General features: G+C 37.2%; 1 protein-coding gene across 1 annotated transcript in view; it reads right to left on the minus strand.

Annotated features, from left to right (window-relative positions):
- Positions 1-23,912, minus strand: part of spon1b (spondin 1b) — a 159,459-nt gene that overhangs the window by 100,109 nt on the left and 35,438 nt on the right. The window contains exon 4 of the mRNA XM_038308714.1: positions 6,094-6,167. Within this exon, the coding sequence (XP_038164642.1) occupies positions 6,094-6,167 (74 nt within the window). The remainder of the gene's footprint in view (positions 1-6,093; positions 6,168-23,912) is intronic.

Raw genomic sequence — 23,912 nt, forward strand, 5'->3', positions numbered from 1 at the left:
TTGATTGATTTCAGTAATTCCATTTAAAAAGTGAAACTTGTATATTATATTCATACATTACATACAAACTCATATATTTCAGATGTTTATTTTGTTTAATTTTGATGATTACAAATGACAACAAATGAAAATCTCAAATTCATCATATCAGAAAATTAGAATATTACTGAAGACCAATAAAAACAAAGGATTTATAGAAATGTTGGCCAACTGAAAAGTATGAACATGAAAAGTATGAGCATGTACAGCACTCAGTATTTAGTTGGGCCTCCTTTGGCCTGTATTACTGCAGCAATGCGGCGTGGCATGGAGTCGATCAGTCTGTGGCACTGCTCAGGTGTTATGATAGCCCAGGTTGCTCTAATAGTGGCTTTTAGCTCTTCTGAATTGTTGGGTCTGGTGTATTGCATCTTCTTCTTCACAATACCCCATAGATTTTCTATGGGGTTAAGGTCAGGAGAGTTTGCTGGCCAATTAAGAACAGGGATACCATGGTCCTTCAACCAGGTACTGGTAGCTTTGGCACTGTGTGCAGGTGCCAAGTCCTGTTGGAAAATGAAATCTGCATCTCCAAAAAGTTGGTCAGCAGCAGGAAGCATGAAGTGCTCTAAAACTTCCTGGTATGTGGCTGCGTTGACCCTGGACCTCAGAAAACACAATGGACCAACACCAGCAGATGACATGGCACCCCAAACCATCACTGACTGTGGAAACTTTACACTGGACTTCAAGCAACGTGGATGAAGTGCCTCTCTTCTTTTCCTCCAGACTCTGGGACCTTGATTTCCAAAGGAAATGCAAAATTTACTTTCATCAGAGAACATGACTTTGGACCACTCACCAGCAGTCCAGTCCTGTTTCTCTTTAGACGCTTCTGACGCTGTCTGTGGTTCAAGAGTGGCTTGACACAAGGAATGGGACAGCAGAAACCCATGTCTTTCATACGTCTGTGTGTGGTGGTTCTTGAAGCACTCACTCCAGCTGCAGTCCACTCTTTGAGAATCTCCCACACATTTTTGAAGGGGTTTTGTTTCACAATCCTCTCCAGGGTGCGGTTATCTCTCTTGCTTGTACACTTTTTTCGACCACATCTTTTCCTTCCCTTCGCCTCTCTATTAATGTGCTTGGACACTGAGCTCTGTGAACAGCCAGCCTCTTTAGCGATGACCTTTTGTGTCTTGCCCTCCTTGTGCAAGGTGTCGATGGTCGTCTTTTGGACAACTGTCAAGTCAGCAGTCTTCCCCATGATTGTGTAGCCTATAGAACTAGACTGAAAGACCATTTAAAGGCTTTTGCAGGTGGTTTGAGTTAATTAGCTGATTAGAGTGTGGCACCAGGGGCCATCAATTTTGAACCTTTTCACAATATTCTAATTTTCTGATATGATGAATTTGAGATTTTCATTTGTTGTCATTTGTAATCATCAAAATTAAACAAAATAAACATCTGAAATATATGAGTTTGTATGTAATGTATGAATATAATATACAAGTTTCACTTTTTAAATGGAATTACTGAAATCAATCAACTTTTTCATGATATTCTAATTTTATGACCAGCACCTGTATATTCCCTTACCAAGTCTATTTCAAACACTTCTGTATGAAAGTGGGCCCTTTCAGGGGCCCCGGTGTTCATTGATCACCACAGCAACTCAATATGGCAGAGTTGGTAAAATGTTTACATCAAACTTCCTTTTTAAAGTAACCAGGATTAGAAGTCATCAAGGTCAAAGCTATGGGGTAATTATCGGTCAGCAGAGAGAGCAGTTGCTCACGGGCCAACAACCTCTTCGGGGCCCCATCACTGACACCTGGGAGGCCCCCTATGGAATTGTAGACTAGGAGGTCTCTTTGCAGATGTAGTGGTGTGAAAAGTTCCACTTAAACCCACCTGATACTGAGGAGACTGACCGCACCGGACTGTATTTTTACCGCAACACATGCCAGATTTCAACATGATGGTGAGCCGTTTATACATGACACCAGTAGCAAAGCAGGCAGTGGGACTTTTAAATACTATGTTAATAAATGTGTATAGTTCATTAGACGGTTGGTAAAAAATACATTCAAATGTTTCAAACCGCAATAAAGATCTTAAAAGAATGATGTATTTGAGTATTTTATTTTTTCAGTTAAGACTTGGAATTATGGGTACCCCAGAGCGTAGATTAAAACCATAACCGTTATGTACAATGTGTTAGTGACGATGGATACCAAAGAGAGGTACTTAAGCAAATTCCAGAAAAGAAAAAGGAAAGAAGAGCTGCTGGAAAAACTGAAAAAAATTCCCAAAATAAACACGTTCTTTTAAAGAACCAAAAAGCGAGAGGTGGACGTTGCTGCTACAGTGAGTAAAGATTGTGACCAGGAGATGAATGGAGAGAGCGTGGTAGCCCGATGAGCCCGATAAGACTCATTTTACATCAGAATGTACTAACGTATATCAATGTCCAGTGAAGGTGGAGAATGATCAAATGTGTATGTATGGGGCATGTTTCAAGATGCGCAGTCACTATTTTTCCGTGTGTGATGTGTGATCATATACTACTGAGAATTGCATAATTGTATCTGTCATTACGCCATTGGGTCGAAGACTTCAACCACTACACGATGGGAACTTTCTATTGATTGTCTTAAAGGTAAAACCAACAGTTTTAGTAGAAAATTCCTGATGTTGTTATATATTTGACATTTGCCTTCTTTCCATATTTACAAATAACCACCATTTTTTGGATGCCTCTTATTTTTCATCACTTCCCTTGGCTAACTTTTAGGTAATGTATGCAGGTGTTCGACAAACAGGATAATATATACCTGGAATTAAACCTCAGGGGGAAAAAATACTACATAAGAAAGGTTTTACAAATATATGTAAATACAGTCTTTTCAAACACAAGTGTTTGTTTGGTCAAACTACAAAGGAAAAGATGATTAGTGGTACAGGCATCACTATAATTAATTCAGATCAGTTGAAAAACATTAACAATTATTCTGAAATGCGATACTCAAAATTAAAAAGTACTTCTACGACAACATTGAATCAATACCCTTTAATGAAATAATGGAAAAAGCTTCAAAAGTATTTAGCAATAATTTAGCAGTGAACTGTCACCTGCTTTTTGTAAATTTGTGCTTTTATGTTTTATCATCAGATTAGCTTGTAGCTTATAACCTCTTAACTTTGTGACACCACAAGTATTTATTTATAGTTTATATTCATTGATGATTAGCCAGTCATATAAGTTTGATTTTACACTTTTTAACTAAGGATATTGTTTGTGAAACTAAGGTCGTGTATTGATCTCATAAGTACCGGAATATTACAAGTTCCATTTTACATGAATTTCCTACTGGTGTGTTCAGACCAAACATGAAACCAGTGACTTTCTGGTGCTTTCGGCCGGCTGTCTGCGACTAGCTCTGAAAGCTAACAGCGGGTAATTGAAGCACCAGTCCAGGGAAGAGGTGCTGACTGGATCCGGTCTGTGCTGGAATTAGGACAACAATGGATGAACAGATGAATAAACCCCCCCTTTTTTTTTTTAAAGGTGCCTAAAAATATCTTAAGTGTTTTCTGTATTTGATCCTTTCATTGTGATTTAAAAAAAAACATCTTCGCTGTGCTCCTTCACCCTCCATCACAGCCACAGAGTAATAATTGGGAGAAATAAGTTATTACAATGACATTCTAGCCATAACTTATTCATAAATATTCCAATTTTGACCTGGACAAAAGATTCTGAAAGCGAGGTCAAGGAAATAATGTAAGTATTTATATATGGCCCAATTAATGAATGGATATTTTCTCCTGATATCTCAGTAGCAGCAGAAAGAGTCAAACTTTAAGGAACCTAAACTGATACGATGCCTTGACTGACTTGGATAATAGCATGAAAAATCTGAATTCAGTGTGAAATGAAAATGTATATAAAGACAGGATTCCTATGAGAAAACAATTCAACCACAGACAGTTTTTATTGTACAATAAATGTTTGCAAGCGAGCTGAGAAAATCCTGCTAGTTTATTACCTAACCAGACTGTTTGGTTTCTTTTAAGAGCTTAAAGAATGATTGAGCACTCCTCTTTGTGACAATATATAGCCAATATAAAACCTCTCTCTTTGCTTTGTGCTGGCAAACTGAAATCTCACATATATTCCCTTGTGATATATTCATTTTGTCTGTTAGATTTCAGCTATTCAGCCAGATCTATTGACTAAATGCAGATAATAAATTCTTACTGTAAGGAAATATATGCATGATGGTCCTACTGAAGTGACATTTTGACATGTTATTGCAAACAAACCCACTATTTCACACATTCAATGAATCAAAACAAAGAAGCTCATAAATTATAGGCAATTAAATTGAATGATGCAGGCAAACAACTCAAAAACAGACATGAAGAAAGGTTTGTATGAAATTATGGATAACAAAATAACTGAACTCTTTTACAGTGTCCAAACCAGTCCTGTTTGTATCAGAGAAAATCAATATCTGCTGATTAGCGATGCTTTAGACCAGATTTACTTGGGATCCATAGTAGGGCCAGTGTTTTTTCATGGGGGTACTGAACAAAAAAACGTAAACAAAGGGTGAGCCAGAAAGCTATCTGCTGCTTCGCAAACCTTAGATAAAGCAGGTGAAAATGGTGATTAAATCTTAAAATTACTAAAGCTAGAAGTGCAACAGCTTAATTTCTATGTTAACATAAAACTGTAAAAAACACAACAACAAAAAAACAACTACACTAGTCCAAGAGACATATCATTTGTGTCTTCCTGTTCCAGTGCATATTATCATTTATCTATCATGAGTTTATTATGCGTTAAATCTTTAGTACAGGGGCCATAACAGGGGCCCCTTCTGGACCCTGTATAGAACCACCCATGTTGCTGATTTAGTCCTAGGGCTGACCCATAAAAACATATTCAATCACAAAAGTTAAAGTTTAAAAAGCATCTCTTGAATGGTGAAAGTAAGAGCATCTTTACAATAAACAGGGATTACAAATGTTAAAGATATCTTTCAAAACCTGTGAGATTTAATCCATAAATGGAAAGAAAATCCTTTAATAATAAACAACCACAACAATATGTTCCCCACAGGAGACAATTATCAGTGTTGCATTCAACAAAAGCTGGTTAGATGGTTTAATGTAGTTTGTTGTAAACATGGGCAAAAAAAACAACAACAAAAAAACCATAAATCTTTTGCAATTTAGATTTTAAACAGAAATGAACCTAATCTGATGTTTGAGTTTAAAATGTGGACAAAGGTGAATAAAATGCATTGGTTAAAAAACACCCTGTGGTCACACCTGATATTTGACAAACAAAAGTAGACTTTCTAGAGAAAAAAAACAAAAAACAAATTGATTAAATTTACAATTTACAAAAATTTGAAATAAGACACACAACAAAGAGAAGGGCCAAAACCTATCAGGCCTGCTCTTTCCTTTAAAGACAAGACTGGGCAAGTAACTTTATAAAAATCATTGTAACTCAGGGAAAAACAGGCTACTTCATGCAAAATTTAAAGGAAATACAATAAAATAAAGACAATTAAGATCAATATGTAATCAGCAAAAAGATGTTTCTGAAGAAAAAACTGATTTCAACATACAAATCTACCAATGACTGGTAAAGGTCTAGTGGAGGATTTCCGCAATTTTTTGAAAAAAACTGCCCTCTCCCCTTTAAAAAAATATGCACATGCACAACCCCGACCGCCTGTTAAACATGCGTGAGAGTGTGCACAAGCTCATTTCTCTCGTGCACACTTGGTTTAAAAGTTGCTGTTTGCGTCGCTCATACAAGCTTACTTTCCAAAAGAAAATTTGCACATCTTCTACTATGTCAGACTGATAAGTGAAAATGGGGAGGTGCATGCAAGAAGGCCTTACATTAACATATCACCAGAATGATTGACAATTAGGAGGACCACTTATTTTGATGATCCACTCGGAAAATTAACATCCTCCATTATATCTTTAGGTTTGGAGAATGCTATTTTAATTCCATGATGTAGGGAATGTAGGAAAAACGGACAGCAAAAGACAGTCTAGGATAAGTTAGGCAGCTGTCATTACCTTTCTCACAAAGTCGAATGGTGAGTGAACCTTGATCCTGGAAATAGATGACTCTTTTCTGAACAATACTGGCCCTGCAGACAAAGAGAACAGATTGGGGGAAATGTAGCGAGGATAAAGATGTAAATGAAACAGAGCAAAGTTAGACAGCATAGAAGAGCATAAACTGTATGAAACTGACTTTTTTTGTTTCTTTTTCAAATCTAACCACATAATTCCCTGTAAGGAGTGAAGGTAATAACTTCCCTGAGGTTGTATAATGGACACATAGTACAGGAAAAACATATTCTCCAAATCTGACTGAATAATCATTCTGCAGCAAGAGAAGCAATCATATCAACGGATTGGAAGTAGAAAATGAAAAAGCTGGAATAATATTCATAAGAAAGTTGTGTTAGATAAAACCAAACTGTAACTTAGAAGCTAACTGTGGGTGAATATTCAACTCCCATTATTGGAAAGGATTACTTTGCAAAATGTTTGACCTTCTTCTTCCATGAAAGCTATAATTATATTTCAAAGACAAAGAAAGGAACAAATAATGAGAGAAACACAATGGTTTTCTAGCCTTGCTAAATAAAAAAAAAAAAAAATGGCCAAAAAGCTAAAAAAAAAAAAAAAAATGTATTTGAATTCATAACAAATTATACAAACTCAATTCTAATATTCAAGTTAAATCAATTTATATGGCTAAAAGCAATACTAAAACACCAACAAGATCTAAAAGCAGAAGAGTCCAGTTAAAAGTTACCACCTTTACATCATGAACATGGTCATTACCATAGGTTCTAGTATGTAATGATGCATTGTTTAAAAAGATGAAGGCATCTTCAGGCATTTAGAAATTGCACCCAAGGATGAACCAGATTTTTGAGTTTTCCATTATGTTTCATAAAGTGGCAGATCTTTCTTCAGAGTACCTAAAATTGTGGCTGCTTTTCAATTCACAAGAACGCAAATACGGACTTGTGTTCTTGACAAGTACGTCCTTGACAAGAACACACAAAAGTAAGAACTTGGGGAGAACGGGAGAGCACAGCATAAATCTGGGCCTATTGGAACAGAAGCGTACTCATGACGTCACCACATAATCGGCTCGTCTGGAGCTGCATTTCACCTGTTATTAATAGTCTCTACATAATAATAAATTCTTACTTTTTTCATTTAGTGGGGGAATAATAATTAACACAGTTGGATAAACACAAATCAAATGAAGAGTTTGCCAAATAAAACAAAAAAATCACCATCAGAGCCAGCAGTCCTTTACAGGAGGCTATACCGAGAGAGGGCTGCTGTAGATGGGCTAGAATTAGACCTGCCTGCCCTTACCCTCGGAGGTCCGCTGGTTGCCGCGGTTCTCTAAACCAGTGTTTTTCAACCCTGGTCCTCAAGGCACACTGCCCTGCATGTTTTAGTTTTTTTCCCAGCTTTCACACACCTGTTATCAATTGATAGCAGATTATCATGCTTTGCTGAACTGCAATCATCTGAATCAGGTGTGCTGAAGCTCAGAAACATTCAAAACATGCAGAGCAGTGTGCCTTGTGGACCAGGTTTGAAAAACACTGCTCTAAACATCGGAACATTTTTCAAATTAGGCATTAAATCAGTAAATGGGCCATATAGTGGAGCTTAAAAGGATAATGCTCTCACCTCAAATTATCTTAAAATGTACTTTTATAGAACAACAGTAACAGAAAAAGAACGTTTAACTTTTTTCTCTGAGCTCCGTGAGCGCTCTACTGCAAGAGGCTGCCGCCGCGGTGCATGCTGGGACAGCTGTACAGTACACTCGAGAACTTGAGAATGCATAGGTCTGCTCTGATGCATACAGTTAGGGGCGAGAACAACATCTGGGGAGTTCTCGCTTTTGTGTTCTTGTGAATTGGAACAGTACTAGGGCTGAGGCTGATGATGTTTCACAAGCACAAATGCACATGAAAATGCACAAGTAATTGAGAAACAGCCTCTAGCCCTTACTGTAGCTCCTATCTTTCACCTTTCACAGGGCCAACAGTAAGAACACTATCCAGGGTAGGGAGGCAGCTTAAGATTGCTCCCTCCCTACAATACACATAAAGTAGTATTTATGGCTATACACATAAATACTGCTGGTCAAATTAGGAATACAGCCTCCAATAACATACCTACAAAGAACAAAAGTTATACAAATGTGGCAGTTCCAATCACACCCAGCTTCCACCATCCTTGCTTTTCTTTGCTACAGAATCATTTCACCTGCTTATCAGCCTTTTTTGCTGATGTCCTTTAAAACATATTTGTTTCAGTTAGTTTTCTCCCTTCACGGCTAAATACTGGTCCCACACCGTGTTTCCCTGAGCAACTCTTATCATGCCTTTTTTCCACACCAATCCTGTTTATAACCATCTTTTGTCATGATCTAGCCTGTTTGCTCTCCCTTAATTAGTCATTCCTTTCACCTGTCGTTTTCCCTCCCTGCCTCAATTATAATTTATTCCTCTCACCTGTTTCCTCTGGTTTATATTCAGTTCAGCCTGAGCATTCAGTGCCAGATCATTAACTGTTTTTCTGTTAGCCTGTCTGTTCAGTTTATTTTCTTGGTTCATGTCCTGGATCCTGGGGGCCAGTGGAAAGAGGGTTTTGTGTCTGTCTCGTGTCCTGATCGTCCACTGTTCCTCCCCTGCTGAGTCCTCTGGGTTTTTGGCTCTGTATGCGGGGAGGTTCAGTTTTTATCCTAGTAAGCCTGGCTCCAAGGTGGAGACCAGTTTAAAGGTCCTGCAACAAGTTCTGTTTCCACATCCTGTCTCGGCTACCCTCTTTCACTGAGTCTGCTCATCTGCACCTGATCCTGTCTGTTCCTGTGTGTGACCACCTGGTCACGCTTTTGGACCTTGTCAGACTCTGAACCTTCCTGGGAGCTTGTGGATGCCTGGAAGTCTGGATCCTGCCTCCTGTTTCTGTTCCTGCCTGATCTGGATCCTGTCCCTGTCTGTTCCTGTCTGTTCTGGATCCCTGACCAGGATCGGCTTCCAGCATGTCCTCTGAGACTGCAGCACTTAGGGACATTCTAGGACTGGACTGTTAAACCAGAGTTCTGTGATTGGGCGGTGCCCCGCTCCCCATCCTGCAGTGTCCGTGAGCCACAGCTCCACTTTGGTTTTTGTTAATTTAATAAACCTTTTTGAACTTTCCTACTGACTGTCTCTCCTTGAATACTGGGTCCATCTGTCCTCGTTTCATGACATCTTTGGGATTTAATCTTATTTTTCCATTAAACTTTCATAATTATTCTACCTCAGCCTGCCCGTCTTCATAAGTTTGCTTATGTATGAACTTACTTTTAATTAATGTGGCCCAAATTTCTCAATCCCACCCCTCGGTTCCCTGAAACCAACTAATCTATATTCATTCCAGAAGCTGGTAGATGGCTACACAAAGCATGTGTGTTCTATGTTCAAACTGTTAAACTGTGTGTGGGTTAAAGTATTCATATTTGCACCTGATTTTACAACTTCTAACATTTGTGAATAATTGAAACCCCTAAATTATCAGAAATGTCAGGAATCCAGTTTGTGTGGTCTGTTTTTGTGTTTCCTTTCCTCCTCCACCAGGTGGTGCACCGTCCTCATTGGGTCTCCCTGCACACCTGCAGTTCATTGCCTCATTGCCTGTGGAGTGTTCTTAAGCTGATGACTGCCACTACCTCTGCGCCAGAGTGTTTGCCAATACAGAGTACTCTAGCCATGCTTAGTTTAGCAGAGTCTAACCTAACCTAAGTCTTTGTTTTGCCAATACTGGGCACTCTAGTCATGCTTAGTTTAGCAGAGCCTAACCTGAGTTTTTGTTTGCCAGTTTTGGATTCTCTAGTCAAGCTTAGTCTTTCTGAGTCAAACTGAGTTTTTTGTCAACCTGAGTCTTAACTTTGTTTTTGTCTTTGCCTCTCGCCAGGAAGTCATCCTGCAAACTGGAATTGTTCGGTCCTTCTCTCTCTGGAAGATTCAACTGAGCTTGTAACTGAGCTGCGGTTCCTAACAGGAAGTTTGGACCCACTTTCCCCAAGAGGGCGTTTGATTTTCACACCAAGCAAAGGTTTCATCGGCACCGCAGCCCGTTCAAGTACCGCAGGAAATCAGAGTGGCAGTCAGCTTCTCCATTCACCAGGGAACAACCGCAGTCTGAGTAACCCAGTCCACCCATCACCAAACAAGACAATCTCTGGTACACCCTAACAGTCTGGATTCCATAAAGAACACATTTCCCTGGAGAAGTGAGTCTGCAACCTTTTCCGCCTATGCAAACCAAAGATTCACATTTCCCACTGAGCCTGAACTAACCGTGTCTTCCCCTCGCCTTTCAGTGCCTGTTGAGCAGTGCTCAGAGCAGCACTGGATTCATTACATCATTACTAAATAAACCTGTTTAAACTTTTCCCTGGTCTCTCTGTTTGGTCTTCTGCATCTTGGGGTCAGACCTTAGATAAAAATCATGAGAAGAAACATCTGTATCCAACTTTTGTTGGTGCTACATGAAAACCACTTCAACAAAAGGTAAATATTTGTTCATATCAGCTTTAAGAATATGATTTATCTAAAACAAACTTTATTTGCGTCTTAGAGTATCAGTTTTAATAGAACTGTATATTACACTTGTCTAACACAAAAAAGACATCCTCCTTTTTCTTTTATAAAAGTAGTCTGTCCCATGTACAGTAAAGAGAAATAAAACTGCCTGTAAATGAGATGAACAACCTCAGCAATGAAGACGTAGGAGGGAACGCCGATTTTAGGTGGGAGTTATCGGTTTTATGTTTTCTATAAATCTTACGTGAGCAGAATGGTGCAGTATACTCTGCAACATGGGATGACTGCTTAGGCATGAAATTGGAAAACAAAAGTGAGATATAGCAGCTACCATTGAGCTCTGCCTGATTATTTTTTAAGCTTATTTTTTAATAGCTTAAAACATGCTGGTGGTTTGTTTTTAGTCAATAAGTGCAGTGAACTATCATCTGTATGACTCCTGCAGTCTTTTTGACTAAACATTGATGGTATGTCCATTTTGTTTGAGCTTTTTAAATAGTTTACTCTTCTTTGCTGCTTTTATCACTGAGCAATCACTGAACATAATGCAGGGCAGCATTAATGATGTGGAGTAATAACACAGTTTAAAGTTACTGCATCTCCTTCTGGATCCAAACAAGTTTGATTTTATCTACAGCATAAGGTTATTTCCATATCAACTGTTTAGCTTTGTTGTGACACAATTAAAAAGCTATAGGATTTTTTGGTAGTTGTACATTTTTCCTGCAACAACCAGTAATTATAAAACAGATCTTAATGTGACCAACTGTGGAGGACCAGCTCTACCACATTTAAAAATAAAAACAGAAATAAATAAATGCTTAATAAATAAATAAGCATACAATTAATTGCCCAAAAAATTCAATAAACAAATTAATGAAGGTAGAAATTAAATTATACAGTGAGACATAAATTTATATATGTCTTTTAATTAGCTTCTTTATTTATTCGCCTTTGTAATAATTACCTTTTTTTTTTATACGGTTATAATCTTCAACCTTATTATCAATCAAGTATTTATTTTAGGGCTGCAACAACGAATCGATAAAATCGAAAAAAATCGACTTTTAAAAGCGTTGGCAACGAATTTCATCATCGATTAGTTGTGTTGCGCGATTAATGCGTCATCTGCCGCCGTCGTCATCACATCCATCTGACTGAAGCGGGGGAAGAAGAAAAAATACGGCAGAGCGAGCCAGCGCTGCAGGTGCAGTGTTGCCAACTCAGCGACTTTTCAGACCCCTCCAGCGACCATTTTTCAAAAAAGCGACTAGCGACAAATCTGGCGACTTTTTACGGTGTCACTGGCGGCTTTTGGAGACTCTTACGTGAAAGCATGTATCGTTCCTACTCTGCCGTGGGGCGCCTCCCCCACCCCAACCCCGTTCTCCCTCCTCCCGCAGGAGTCCCTCTCAGCGCTGCAGTCAGAGCCGCAGGATGTTTACCCTCAGCGTCCAGACTGCAAATGAAGCGCGCATGCGCCAGGATTGACGGCGCAAATTGATCACAATAATTAAAATAGCCTGCGCTTTGTAAAGTGAAAAAAGTCGTAACATGCAACTTTTGTAAAAACAAATGAACATGGCACGGAACCACCATGTTTGTTTGGTTTTAAAGTGGGGAAACGTAAGTTAGTTTCTCAGGTAGCTCATCTGATGCTTTCCTTAGCTTGTTAGTAGGTTACATACAGTGATAAGGTTGGCTACTTATTTTACTTTTAATTTCATTTGAATTAGCTTAAGCAGCGTTTATATTTTCTTTATAAATAAATTAACTTGCAAATTATGAGGGCAAGGCTTTTAAAGTTTAAATCTTTAAATCTTCTGGCAAAGATAAAGTAAAGAAGATCCTGCAATTTATGGAAGTAAAGCAGAATAAAATCCAGCAAGATCAGTAATATGTCAGTTAATTATCTGCCACATTCCCATGTAAATATCTGTCTTTGGAGGATGTGTTTTTTAGCACCCCTAGTTCTCTCATTTTTATTCCAAATACAATTTATAATTTGAATCACAGGGCTATTTTTATCTCTATGGTTCAGTATTTTCTCAAGTAGCAACTTTAACTGCTATACTTTCCTGTCTTAAAAGGCAGAACTCTTCTAGTCTAAAAAAAAACTCATTTGTTGAAATGGGGGGGGCCTATTGTTTGAACCCCTTAGGGGCTTTAAAAACAAAAATTCCTGTCTTTTTTTGCACTTTATGAAACAAAGTAGCCTATATTTTGTGGATGTACAGCTACATTTCTCATGTAAGTTTGCGTAGTTTTAACACAATCATTTATTTTTCATATTGCACCAGTACAGTTAATGAGCAACCTGTACTTGTGTGCTTGTTTGTTCTGTCTAAAATGTTTATTTTGGAATAAAGAGGTTAATATAAAAAAAAATTTTTGTCCGATTCATCGATTAATCGAAAAAGTAATGGGCCGATTCATCTTTTTTAAAATAATCGTTAGTTGCAGCCCTAATTTATTTATGTGCATGTTATAATATTTTTTCAGTTTTATTCATCCTTTGTATTTTTTTTACCCTTCTCATTTCTTCAACGCTATTTATTTCTGCCTGTCTTTTTTACATTTCTGCCTCATTTTGCAAATGAGGAAGGGCTGTGTCTTAGAGGGTCTACCAAATATGATAGAGCTGGTCCTCCATTACCAACTAGGAATTATAAAAATTATCTTAAAAACCAAATTCAAATTAGATTCGGGTAAAAGACTGTTTACATAAAGTTAGTACCAATCCTCGCAGTAGTCAATATACATATTTCAGGATAGAATAATAAATATTTAGCTAGAAAATCTAATATTTATTCTATTTGCGCCGCTTTTTCAATGGCTCAAGTTACCTGTGGTGAATAGAGTAACCAGAAATTTAATCAAGTAAGAGTAGAAATACTTTTACTAAAGTATTATTTAAAGGTATAGTGGAGGTTTTAATGTTGGTGTTCCACATCCTTGGCTTTATCTAATAAGATCATCTCTATAGGTTTCTGTTAATCTTAATGAGTCTTATTTTGTTGTGTGGGACTCCTGACAAAATGGCCCTGTGACACTGGTACCTCTTGTAAGATATTGAAATAGACTGAGAAATAAAAAAAATAAAAAAAGGAAATTACAAACAATCCACTGGACTTTGAAGACATTTTTCTTCCCATCCAGGAAGCTTTTTCAATTCTAAATGTCAGGAATAGCATTGAGTTTGAGGTTCTAGACTGGGAAATTGCCCCTGAACTATGCATTAAGAGATAGAAAACATTTAAATTTTTGTGTTGATGACAGCCCTTGGGACAAGTTTTCACTGTCAGACATGTAGATGTTTGTTTTCTAGTTTTCTCTAATACTTTTATGAAAAGGAGTAAACTCACTAAGATCCAAATCACCACTCCTCTTCCTCCGTGCTAGACACAATGATTGGTTGTGCAGAAATTCTGGGTGGGCTGTTTGGTGGACATAGCATTCCTATATTTTCTCTATATTTCCTCCCCTGTTGTATCATCTGATCAGACACCAGTGGATGCACCAGTAAATTAGCTGTCAAACAGTATTTGATCATTTACTGCTTGATGAACTCCGACAGGCGATTAGCCACACAGACACTCAAAAATCCAATATTTTTCATTTAGTTAACACACCATAAATGAGCACTTTCAGAGCTACGAAACACCTTTTGAAGTGGAGCGTGTTATAGAGAGGATTAAAAGTTGGCTATTTTCAGCATCAGTGGTGTGTTTTAATGAATTCACAGGAAGCACGGACATTTAAGAGGCTACTTCGAAGAAAAGTACAAACATCAATACACCTTTTCATGCAAGGGAGACCAGTACTTTAAACTTAAGCCATATTAAAGTTGCTTTATTTTATCCTTTGGAGTCTTAGACCGTTCTCTGTCATGATACATGCTCGATAATGAAATGTTGACAGAATTACTTCAAGAAACTGCAGAGTTAAGGTTAGGATCCATCCAAAAAACGCTAACCTAGCTAATATTATTAATTGCTAATAAAGCAAATATAGCAATGTAGTCACTGAGTTGGTAACACTGGACTGCTGTCTCCAGTTTTCCTTCACTACTGGGAGCAACACATACAACAGTCAGCTTTGCATCCAGACAGACAGGAGCCGATGGTGTTGGTTGTTCAAAATAAAATACATTTCAACAAATTGATAATATTTAAATTAATTTAAAACACTGATTATGATTAGAATAGGTGCGCAAGAACACAAAGTTTTCCAACCAGATTCATCTTCCAAAGAGATATTAGAAGATGAGCTAGGGATGGAAGGGGTGGATAATTCAGAAATTATTTTAACTTATACCTGGCATTAAAAATCATAGCCATGTTTAAAGTTAAAATTAATCTCAAGATTAACTGTTAAAAGGTTAAAGTGAATTTGCTGCTTAGTCTTTTAAGCAGATGAAAGCATGAAGCAAGATAGAACAAATACCTTTGTATCAGCCAGAATTCATTTGATCTAGTTTACAATCAGGAAACTTTAAGGATAAAACAGGGATTATACATGCTCAGAATGATCCTGTCTTATAATCAATAAAAAAAAAAACGTTTCTCTTTCTGAGAAGACAGAGAAGTTCAGGTCATGCTGTCAAACTACTTCAGAGCTTCACAGTTTAACCTGTGTTGTCACCAAGCAAGCAGACCGAGGGGGTCCTGCTCCCCCCCTCTGGCTTCCTCCCAGGAACAGCATCCGAATGCTGATGGGGAAAATAAACCAGAGGTCGTTGTGAGGTGAAAATGTGATGAACAGATGGCCGTAGGTTGGAGATGGAGAATCTTAAGTACAAACTTGATAATGATCACCAGGACAGCAAAGATTGGAAAAACTGTCTGCCTCACCCTATTTTCACTCACAATCTCTCACCCTTCCTGTCTATTCTAGCTCTGGGTGGGAAACACTTTTTTGACCCTGAAAGACTATTTAGGAGTTTCTCGAGATTAAAGCCCAGATTTGAGCTAAACTCATCAGAACTCAAAGAAAGACCTTCATGACCTGGGGAGGGAAACAGACACACAGCCATATACGCCGACACACTAAAAGTATTTAACGTTACTACGCACTCAGCCCTGGGAAATGCTTTATAGGGACCTCACATTTCCAAAAGGTAAAAGTCAAAACAAGAACTTATAGCTGAAATGACCCATCATAGCAAATGTCACTTATAAAAGAATGAAGACTTCAACACTTAAAAGGAAGGAGAATCAGGTTGATCAGTCATAATTCTTGCAGCCATCAGATTTTTATTTTCCACATAAAACAGAAATACAATCAGAATTTCTATGCTATATATTTTAGAAATATAAACACTTAACCTGTTTTAATCTCAAGAACTTTTAAATCTCCATCTTGATGTTTTTGTTTGTATAATGAGGTTAATTACAGAGATGATAAGTCAGTGATTCAAATCAGCAAAGTTACATTCTGGTTGAACTTACTCTGATTTAAAAATCAGAAGACCTCAGCTTTATTTTTAAGATTTTTCAGAAAACCTAAGTCCTAGCTTATTCATAGGAGAGTATTTTCTGCTTGCTGGCCATCCAACATGCCATACTGGACATGTTAAGTCTTTCTATAGCTGATAGAGCCTAGTATTTAAATCTAATGTTCTAACTTAAGGGGTTTAATTGAAACTGTTTACATTTTTTTTTATTTTTCTTATGAAACATATGGAGATGGCGTTTTATCCTTTCCCAGATTGATGTAAAGCAGTCATTCCCTCTCTAAGGTCATGGTGACCATTGTTATATTCATAAACTCCATTGGTTTTGCTCTACTAAAAATAAACCTGCAATTTAAAAACAATATATTTACAGCTAATCTCATGTTTGGTCAAAAAGTGATTAGTTTTATTAGTATTTCTACCTTCTTCCTCATAAGACGTCTAAATACTGTCAAAGAATAATTTTCTTGCAATTATGGAAGCGACAAAGGGAAATGCAAAGAAAACCTTAGTCAGAAAGATGAATATGTTTCATAAAGAAAAAAGGCATCAGTGCTACATAGATTTTTTACAGCCACTGTTCCCCTCTGCCTCAGGCTCCATCTCCTTCCCAGGCAGTTCAGCAAGATGAATGACAAGAATTTAACCAGCAGAGGAGGAGGGCAGCCCCGACAGTACACCATCAACCTCAACAAGACAAGTTTGATACTGCATCTTCAAGTTGCTGTGAAGTTCCAGAAGCAAGAGAGACAAATAAAGATAGTGTGTGATAGAGTGCGCTATTTAAAAGCAGCTGACATGTTTTCCTTGCCAAGATAGTGGTAGAATGTGTTTAACAGGTGACTTCTCTCTGAGGTTCAGCTCATAATGTATAAATTAGGAGGAAAATGTTTCAGAAGGAGCGTTACCAAGCAAAGAAATAAAATAAAACAGAGCTCATCAACACAGCCTGTGTTAAATACAAAAGAAAAATGTCAAGAGAGTAACTCGTAAATTATATTTGTTGAAAAATTAGCTTATTCTTTTGTAAAGTAAAGAAAATCTTTTAAATTCAATTTCAAGCAGAAGAATTTCTGCCAAGCTTTCCAAAGAGTTTCATTGTTTTTTTTCTCAGAATTTGATCATTTTTGCCATCAGTCAGTACCCGATCCGTCCCGGAAGCACGATCCGTTCTACGCATGCGAATCCAGATATACATCCATGGTCCAGCTATACATCCGGGTCGCCATCAATTTTATTTTGTTAAAAAGACCTAAAGCATAAGCGTCGTTAGACCTATTTAAGGGTGGCTTCAGTCATCCTTTCTTTGGCATTAGCCACCCTATAATTATTTTGCGATTTAAAAAAAAAAATGTTTTTTTTTTTCTGTATTTATTTTTTCCTCATATTTTCCCAAAACAAATGCAGTAAAGCACCGAATAAAAGCCATAAAGAAGACAAGTTAATCTGAACAATCATAGGCGTAACTTCCTTAAGGACTGGTGTGGACATGTCCCCACCAATATTTTGTACACGTATTTTGCTTTCGGTGCTGTGTATATCTGATTTAAACCCCATTCATGCCGCTCCTCAGAAAGAAAATAAAAAAAGTTCTCCCCGCTGCTCACCGTCCACAAACCCCGACAAAAAAACTCAGAAAAAAGAATCTGTTGCCTCTCGCTTTCTCCCCATCACCCCCCTCCAACCTCTCCCCATAACATTTGAATTGAAGATATCCGCGGGTGACGGGTCGGGTTCGGTAGTCATCCTAACGGGTTCGGGCGGGTGCGGGTTGGTAAAACTCGACCCATGCAGGTCTCTTAGCTACACTACATTCAGTATCGTTGCCATAGAAACAGACAACAGCGCCAATATATCAGAATTATACTAAAACACACGCAAATAATTTCCCACATAAAAAACAGGACTTTCAGTCCATTACAGTTTTCCGTTTTTAGAGGGTTGTTTATTTTGCGTTTATTAAGTGATGGCTGTGGTATATTAGCTTTCACTGCTATAAGCTTTCGCAGCAGTGATTGATTAATTTAAACACCTGCTCTGCTGATGGTCTATTGGAGTTGGTGTTTAGGTTGAACATAAAGAACACCTTTTATTTCAAGCTTCTTGTAGCTACTGTTTTAATCCCGGCTTTACTTAAAACTTTTTCCTGACTTTGATAGTGTTGCCATTCAGTAGCAAGCACTGCGCCCCTTTTTCTTTTATATGTACACGTACATTTAAGATTTAGCGTGTTATGTTGACAACTCATGAGCAAGCTGCTTTTTGCAATCTAGCAGGAAGGTAAGGATAGGATCTTGCAGGTGTGACGTCACTCTGCAGGGGGTCCAAAGATAAAAGATTTAAACAATTTTGGCATTGGAATTTCAGATTTAAGGGAGTTAGAAAGTTCACTTAGTAAAAGTGCAAATAATAAATCTGATTACCGATTACTTTTAAGCTGGTTGAACATACTGCGACAGACTGGTGACCTGTCCAGGGTGATCCAACCTCTCACCCAGAACGTGGCTGGAGATATGCACCAGCACCTCCTGATCCCACTGAGGGATAAGGTTAAAGAAAATGGATGGTTGAACATAGTCCGCTCTCCCAGATTCTATCAAATCAGTAGTGATACCCTCAGGGGCGGATTTAGGAAATTTGGGGCCCTAGGCAAAGACAGGCAGGGGGCCCCCTGAGAAGAAAACCCATAAAACAGACCCATTCTACAGATAGAGAAATGTTAATAGAATAGACATCCATTATCTGTTCTAGGTTTTGTCCCTCTCTTCTTGTCCCTTTTTTCTCTCTATTTATCAGCGTTCTGATGGCATTTTAGACAAAGGATTTTTATCAAAAACATAATTAATGTGCACAAATAAGGATTAGTTGTATTAACCATACATGGAAACAGAGTTTTATGGGGCCCCCAGAACTTGGGGCCCTGGGCAACTGCCTAGTATTGCCTAATGGTAAATCCCCCCCTGGATACCCTGCTAGTGGATGTTCTTGACAGAAAGACGGAGTTGCTTAATCATATTCTGCTTAAGGTCCCATAAGATCTTGTCCGAGTCCTGGCTTAAAAGTAAATTAATTTTAAAAAGTGACCCAAAATTGACTGTCAATAAATGTTCTACAAAATTGATATATTTATTTGATTTCTTTGATTTGTACTGTCTGTTTAGATTTATGTGATATTTTTTGCACAAAATATATAAGTGAATATTGTAACAGTTATGTTTTCAACTGTAAGCATTAAATTGATAAATGTTATTCGCATTTTTTTGGCTTTATCCTTTCCAACAAAAAAAAAAAAGGTGTCGCGCAGGTAGCTCCCTTTCCTTATGAGCCGTCCCCACCAACTTTTAACACAAAGTTACACCCTTGTCTTAGACAACGCCTTAGCAGGTGCACTGAAAAAATTCGGCGCGCACTGCGCGCGCGCATTATCTTCTAGGGGCTGAGCCACCCTTGTCTCTTAAACCTAGAGACGCCCCTGACCTAAAGTATGTTTTTCTCTCCCCAAAAATAGTAAATGTACTAAAATATGTGTTAAAGGGTCATGTATTTCCTGAGAAAATAAATGCCTTAATTAGGGATGCACGATATAATCGGCCCCCTATCGGTATCGGCCTGTATCGGCCTTAAAACTAAATATCGGACATCGGCCACCCCACCGATATTTAACCCGATATTTGATCAGCTTCTGAGTTTCCAAAGTCTTAAAAAAAAAAAAATAAATAAATACTACATCTTCTTCTTCCTCAAAAACTTATTTTTTACAGACTTAAAAACTTCTAAAGACGAGGGAAAAAATATTGATCCATTAAAATATCACAATATCTTCATATGCTGATATATTGCCATTTAAAAACACCATATCAATCTCTTTTACTAATGAAATATTGCTATATGTCATCGTTATGCTACGAAATCCCCCGAGAATTCACAAAATTTTGCCATATTTTTATATGTTGATATATTGACGCGGTATCGATCCATTTTACTAACAAAATCTCACAAGAATTTGCAAAATATCACGAGAGTTTGTAACAGAACGATGAAATTTCACGAGATTTTGAAAGTAAAATGGATCGATACCACGTTTTTAAAAATCTATTTGATATCAGCATATGAAAATATATTTGAGTATATTATTTTTCAAAGTGTCAGAAATGGATAACAAAACTGCTATTTTCAATGACTACTTATTTTTGTCCAGCTTTAACATCGGTGTCGATATCGGTTATCGGCTACATGAGTTTTAAAATATCGGATATCGGCCAAAATCACAATATCGTGCATCCCTAGCCTTAATCCTTTCTGTTTTATCACTCGTTTCTGCCCGATCTCCACCAGAAATGGGATCCCAGTCTACTTCCGGGAGCAAACATTTTCAGCTTTGGATTTAAACATTAATCTAGTCTTTTTGAGTTTTATGTTTTCTTTTCGTATTAACATTATGGTATATGGTTTGTAATCTAAAGAACGAAACAACTAAAATGCAGATAAAGATGGTTCCATCATATTGCCGGACTGCTCTGAGCATGTCTGATTACGACGTCAGAGAAGCAGTTTAACGAACAAAATGTAAAAAGCATCAAAAGTGTATCAGAAAAATAAGAAAGCTTTTTTTTTAAGATGTGTATTAGCATTCTTTAGTGAGTTAAGAATAGAAATAAGTGATGTTAGTACCATAATTACATTATTTCTGGAAACCCGCACATATATTTGTTTGAGCATGTGCAGAACGAATCTTGCTTCCGGGACGTATAAGGTAGTCTAACCTTTAAGGTCAGTATAAAAAAAAACGTCTGGACTGCATTCATTCTGGAAACCAACAACAAAACAGCATGCTATTTTAAGCTCTATGTATTAGCTGATTTAATATGGCTGCCTCAACATGTTGTTTTTTTTGCCTCCAGCTAACACTCTCTCAGAACCACGACATCAACAGAAAAAGGGTCTATAACTTCAAGAATATAACACTGGCATTATGATCCACTCATAATATGCCATTTGGTTTTGATATCAATAATAGAACAAATGTTTAGTTATATCTGCTCAGTGGCACAGTGAGTAGCACTGCTGCCCTGCAGCAAGAAGGGTCATGGTTTGATTCCTGGCCTGGAATCTTTCTGCATGGAGTTTGCATGTTCTCCCTGAGCATGCATGGGTTCTCTCTGGGTACTCTGACTTCCTCCCACAGTCCAAAAACATGACTTTTAGGTTAATTGGTTTCTCTAAATTCTCCTTAGGTGTCAGTGTGAATTGCTGTTTGTCTCTGTGTTGCCCTGAGATTGGATAAGAGCGATGGAACATGGATGGATAAGTTATATAGTTTTAAAATAAAAAAAGGGATTCTATAACATTTTAAAATTGACTTTCTCTGAACCTTTCCTGTTGTTCAAAAGTTTTTCCTTACTTTATAGTAGCTATAATTTCAAAGCTATGAAGCTTATATCACAGACTGACTGATCTTTCCTATTCCTGTCATTATCTTAGAATAAACAAACAAACTGCCAGCTGCAAACCAGTGAGAGACCAATCATCTTGTGTTATGTTTGTCAAATCAACATACTGTATATTTTTACAGAAGATTCTCTAAAACATGTAATTTATTGTATAATCTGTAGTTGTTTGAGTATAATTATGATCTTATAATAAAAGTTTAAAAAAAACTCCTTGATTTCCAGCAATCCAGCTTCAACTGGCAGCTAGAGATAGCAGATGTGTCAAGTTATTAGATCTTAAACCCAGGAGGGAGAAAAAAGAAAGCTAATAGGAGTCCAACAGGGAACAAAGATTATATTGGAAAACTCCCAATTCTGACTTGGATCCAGTTCCAGTGAACGCAGAGATAAGTATTTCACATCCTCGAGAAAAACACATAATAGAGCTGGGACGTAGGGATAAAACCGTAAGGTAAACAGACAAGGACAAAATGTTTGGCTTCATGGATTGAGTGAGAGCTTTCTTTCCTTGACATAATCTTGAATAGGAAACTAGTTTTTACAAGCAAAACTGGACTTCATCAAACAGAACTGGTGTCAACAAAGTCCTAAGGTATTTTAAAGAAGTATTCAACATAAAGATTTATATTGCATGTTTCAGATTATCAAGCATTTAAGACTAAATAAATAAAACACCCAGTTTAATTTCATTTATAAATTAAATTAAGCTATCAAAAATAACCAGGCCTAATGGGGAAAAAAATTAAAAATCATTGCTCAAAACCTAACGAATGGTTGCACCATTCTCAGCAATAACATTTTTTTCAGATTATACAGAGGACATTTTAATTAGCTCAAACAGAAAGGTTTGTAAGCAGGAGTTGTGCGTTTTAGGTTATATCTTAAAGATCTGGCTGCTTTTGCCTAAAACTTTACTATGGATGCAAATATCAGACATTTTCTCTCTTTTTCTAATTTTCTTTACATTAACAATGTAATATGTTTTTTTTTTTTTTTTTGGTTGTAATTCACAAATTTCTTAATATAACAAGTCAGTTTGGTTTACATATCTTGTTTTCTTTGAAAAATCACACAGTTAGGTCTTCATTTTGGGTAAGCTTCAGTTCTCTTTGAAAGATTTAGGTGTGACAATAAAGTGGAAAAATAAGTATTTAGCGGGTCAAATACTTTTCACCCCAGTGTAGCACATTTATTCACCTAAATGTTGCAAATATAAAGAGCCTTTAAAGCTAAATGGGGTTAGAAAATGTTTAACCAGGTTTGATAATCTACATCTCTGTCTGACACAAATGTGATAGAATAGCAGAACCAGCAATTACCGAAATGGCTACATGCCATCTGCCATACAACAGCAGTAAATTAAAAGCAGCAGCTATATGGGTTGTGGAGGTGAGGGTAAGATAAAGCTCCGCGCTCAGGGAAGGAAGAAGTCCATGTCAGGAGGTTTATTCCCTTTGGGAAGTCCGATGAGGAGAAAGAAATGAACACAAACGAGTCGGAAAAAAATAATTTTTCTCTCTAAGTTTTGACTTGTTTACCATTTATATTTCTTATTAGTCAAACAGTGCCTTAAAGGTATGCGTTGCCATCATTTCATGCAATGTACATTTATTTTGTTTTTGTTGGCACATCACTTAAATAACATCTCATCTCATATATTAATAGAGAGTGCTTCCTGTTTTAGAGAACAGTGCATTTATAGAAGCACAAATTGTAGTTGATGTGCATGAAAATCAGCCCCTCAGGGCCCTTAGGCTTCACTCTTCTGACTCTGCTCTGTTTTCCTAACCAACCATTTTTACTCAAAAAAAACAGCCCGCTGCTGCTTTTTTCTCCTTTTTTTTTTAACCTGTTGAAAATAAATGTGTTTATCACGACAGTCGGAAGGCTGAACACTGACGTCAGAAGTCTGCTGTGTTAATCATTTCATTATTTAACTTATTTATACGTTTTTGTGATGCCACAAATGACTTTAAGGCAAAAATTTCTTTACATTCAAATAGGTTTAAGTTAAATCAGATTTTAATTAAAACTAAGAGAAAAGGAAATTTAATTGATCTGAAAAAATGAAAGGATTATTCGCTAAAATCACATAATATGTTTCCAAAAGTAACTATTATATATAAGTTTGAATATAATTTTTTTAGAACTGCTACCTCAAGATCCTTTTTTAACCAATTTACTTTCATTCTTCATTAATCACATTTTACTGTAGGATGCTGACACAGATTAGGTAAATGAATTTACTCCAATAGTATAACACACCGGATCAATCTCAGGAGATGGTCACAAAATGTAACCAGCGTAGATTTTTAAGCTAAAAAAAATGATAGAAGCTGGTATCAAATAAAT

The sequence above is a fragment of the Cyprinodon tularosa genome, unplaced genomic scaffold (assembly GCF_016077235.1).
Source record: "Cyprinodon tularosa strain WSP-4 unplaced genomic scaffold, ASM1607723v1 ctg644, whole genome shotgun sequence".
Lineage (NCBI taxonomy): Eukaryota > Metazoa > Chordata > Actinopteri > Cyprinodontiformes > Cyprinodontidae > Cyprinodon > Cyprinodon tularosa.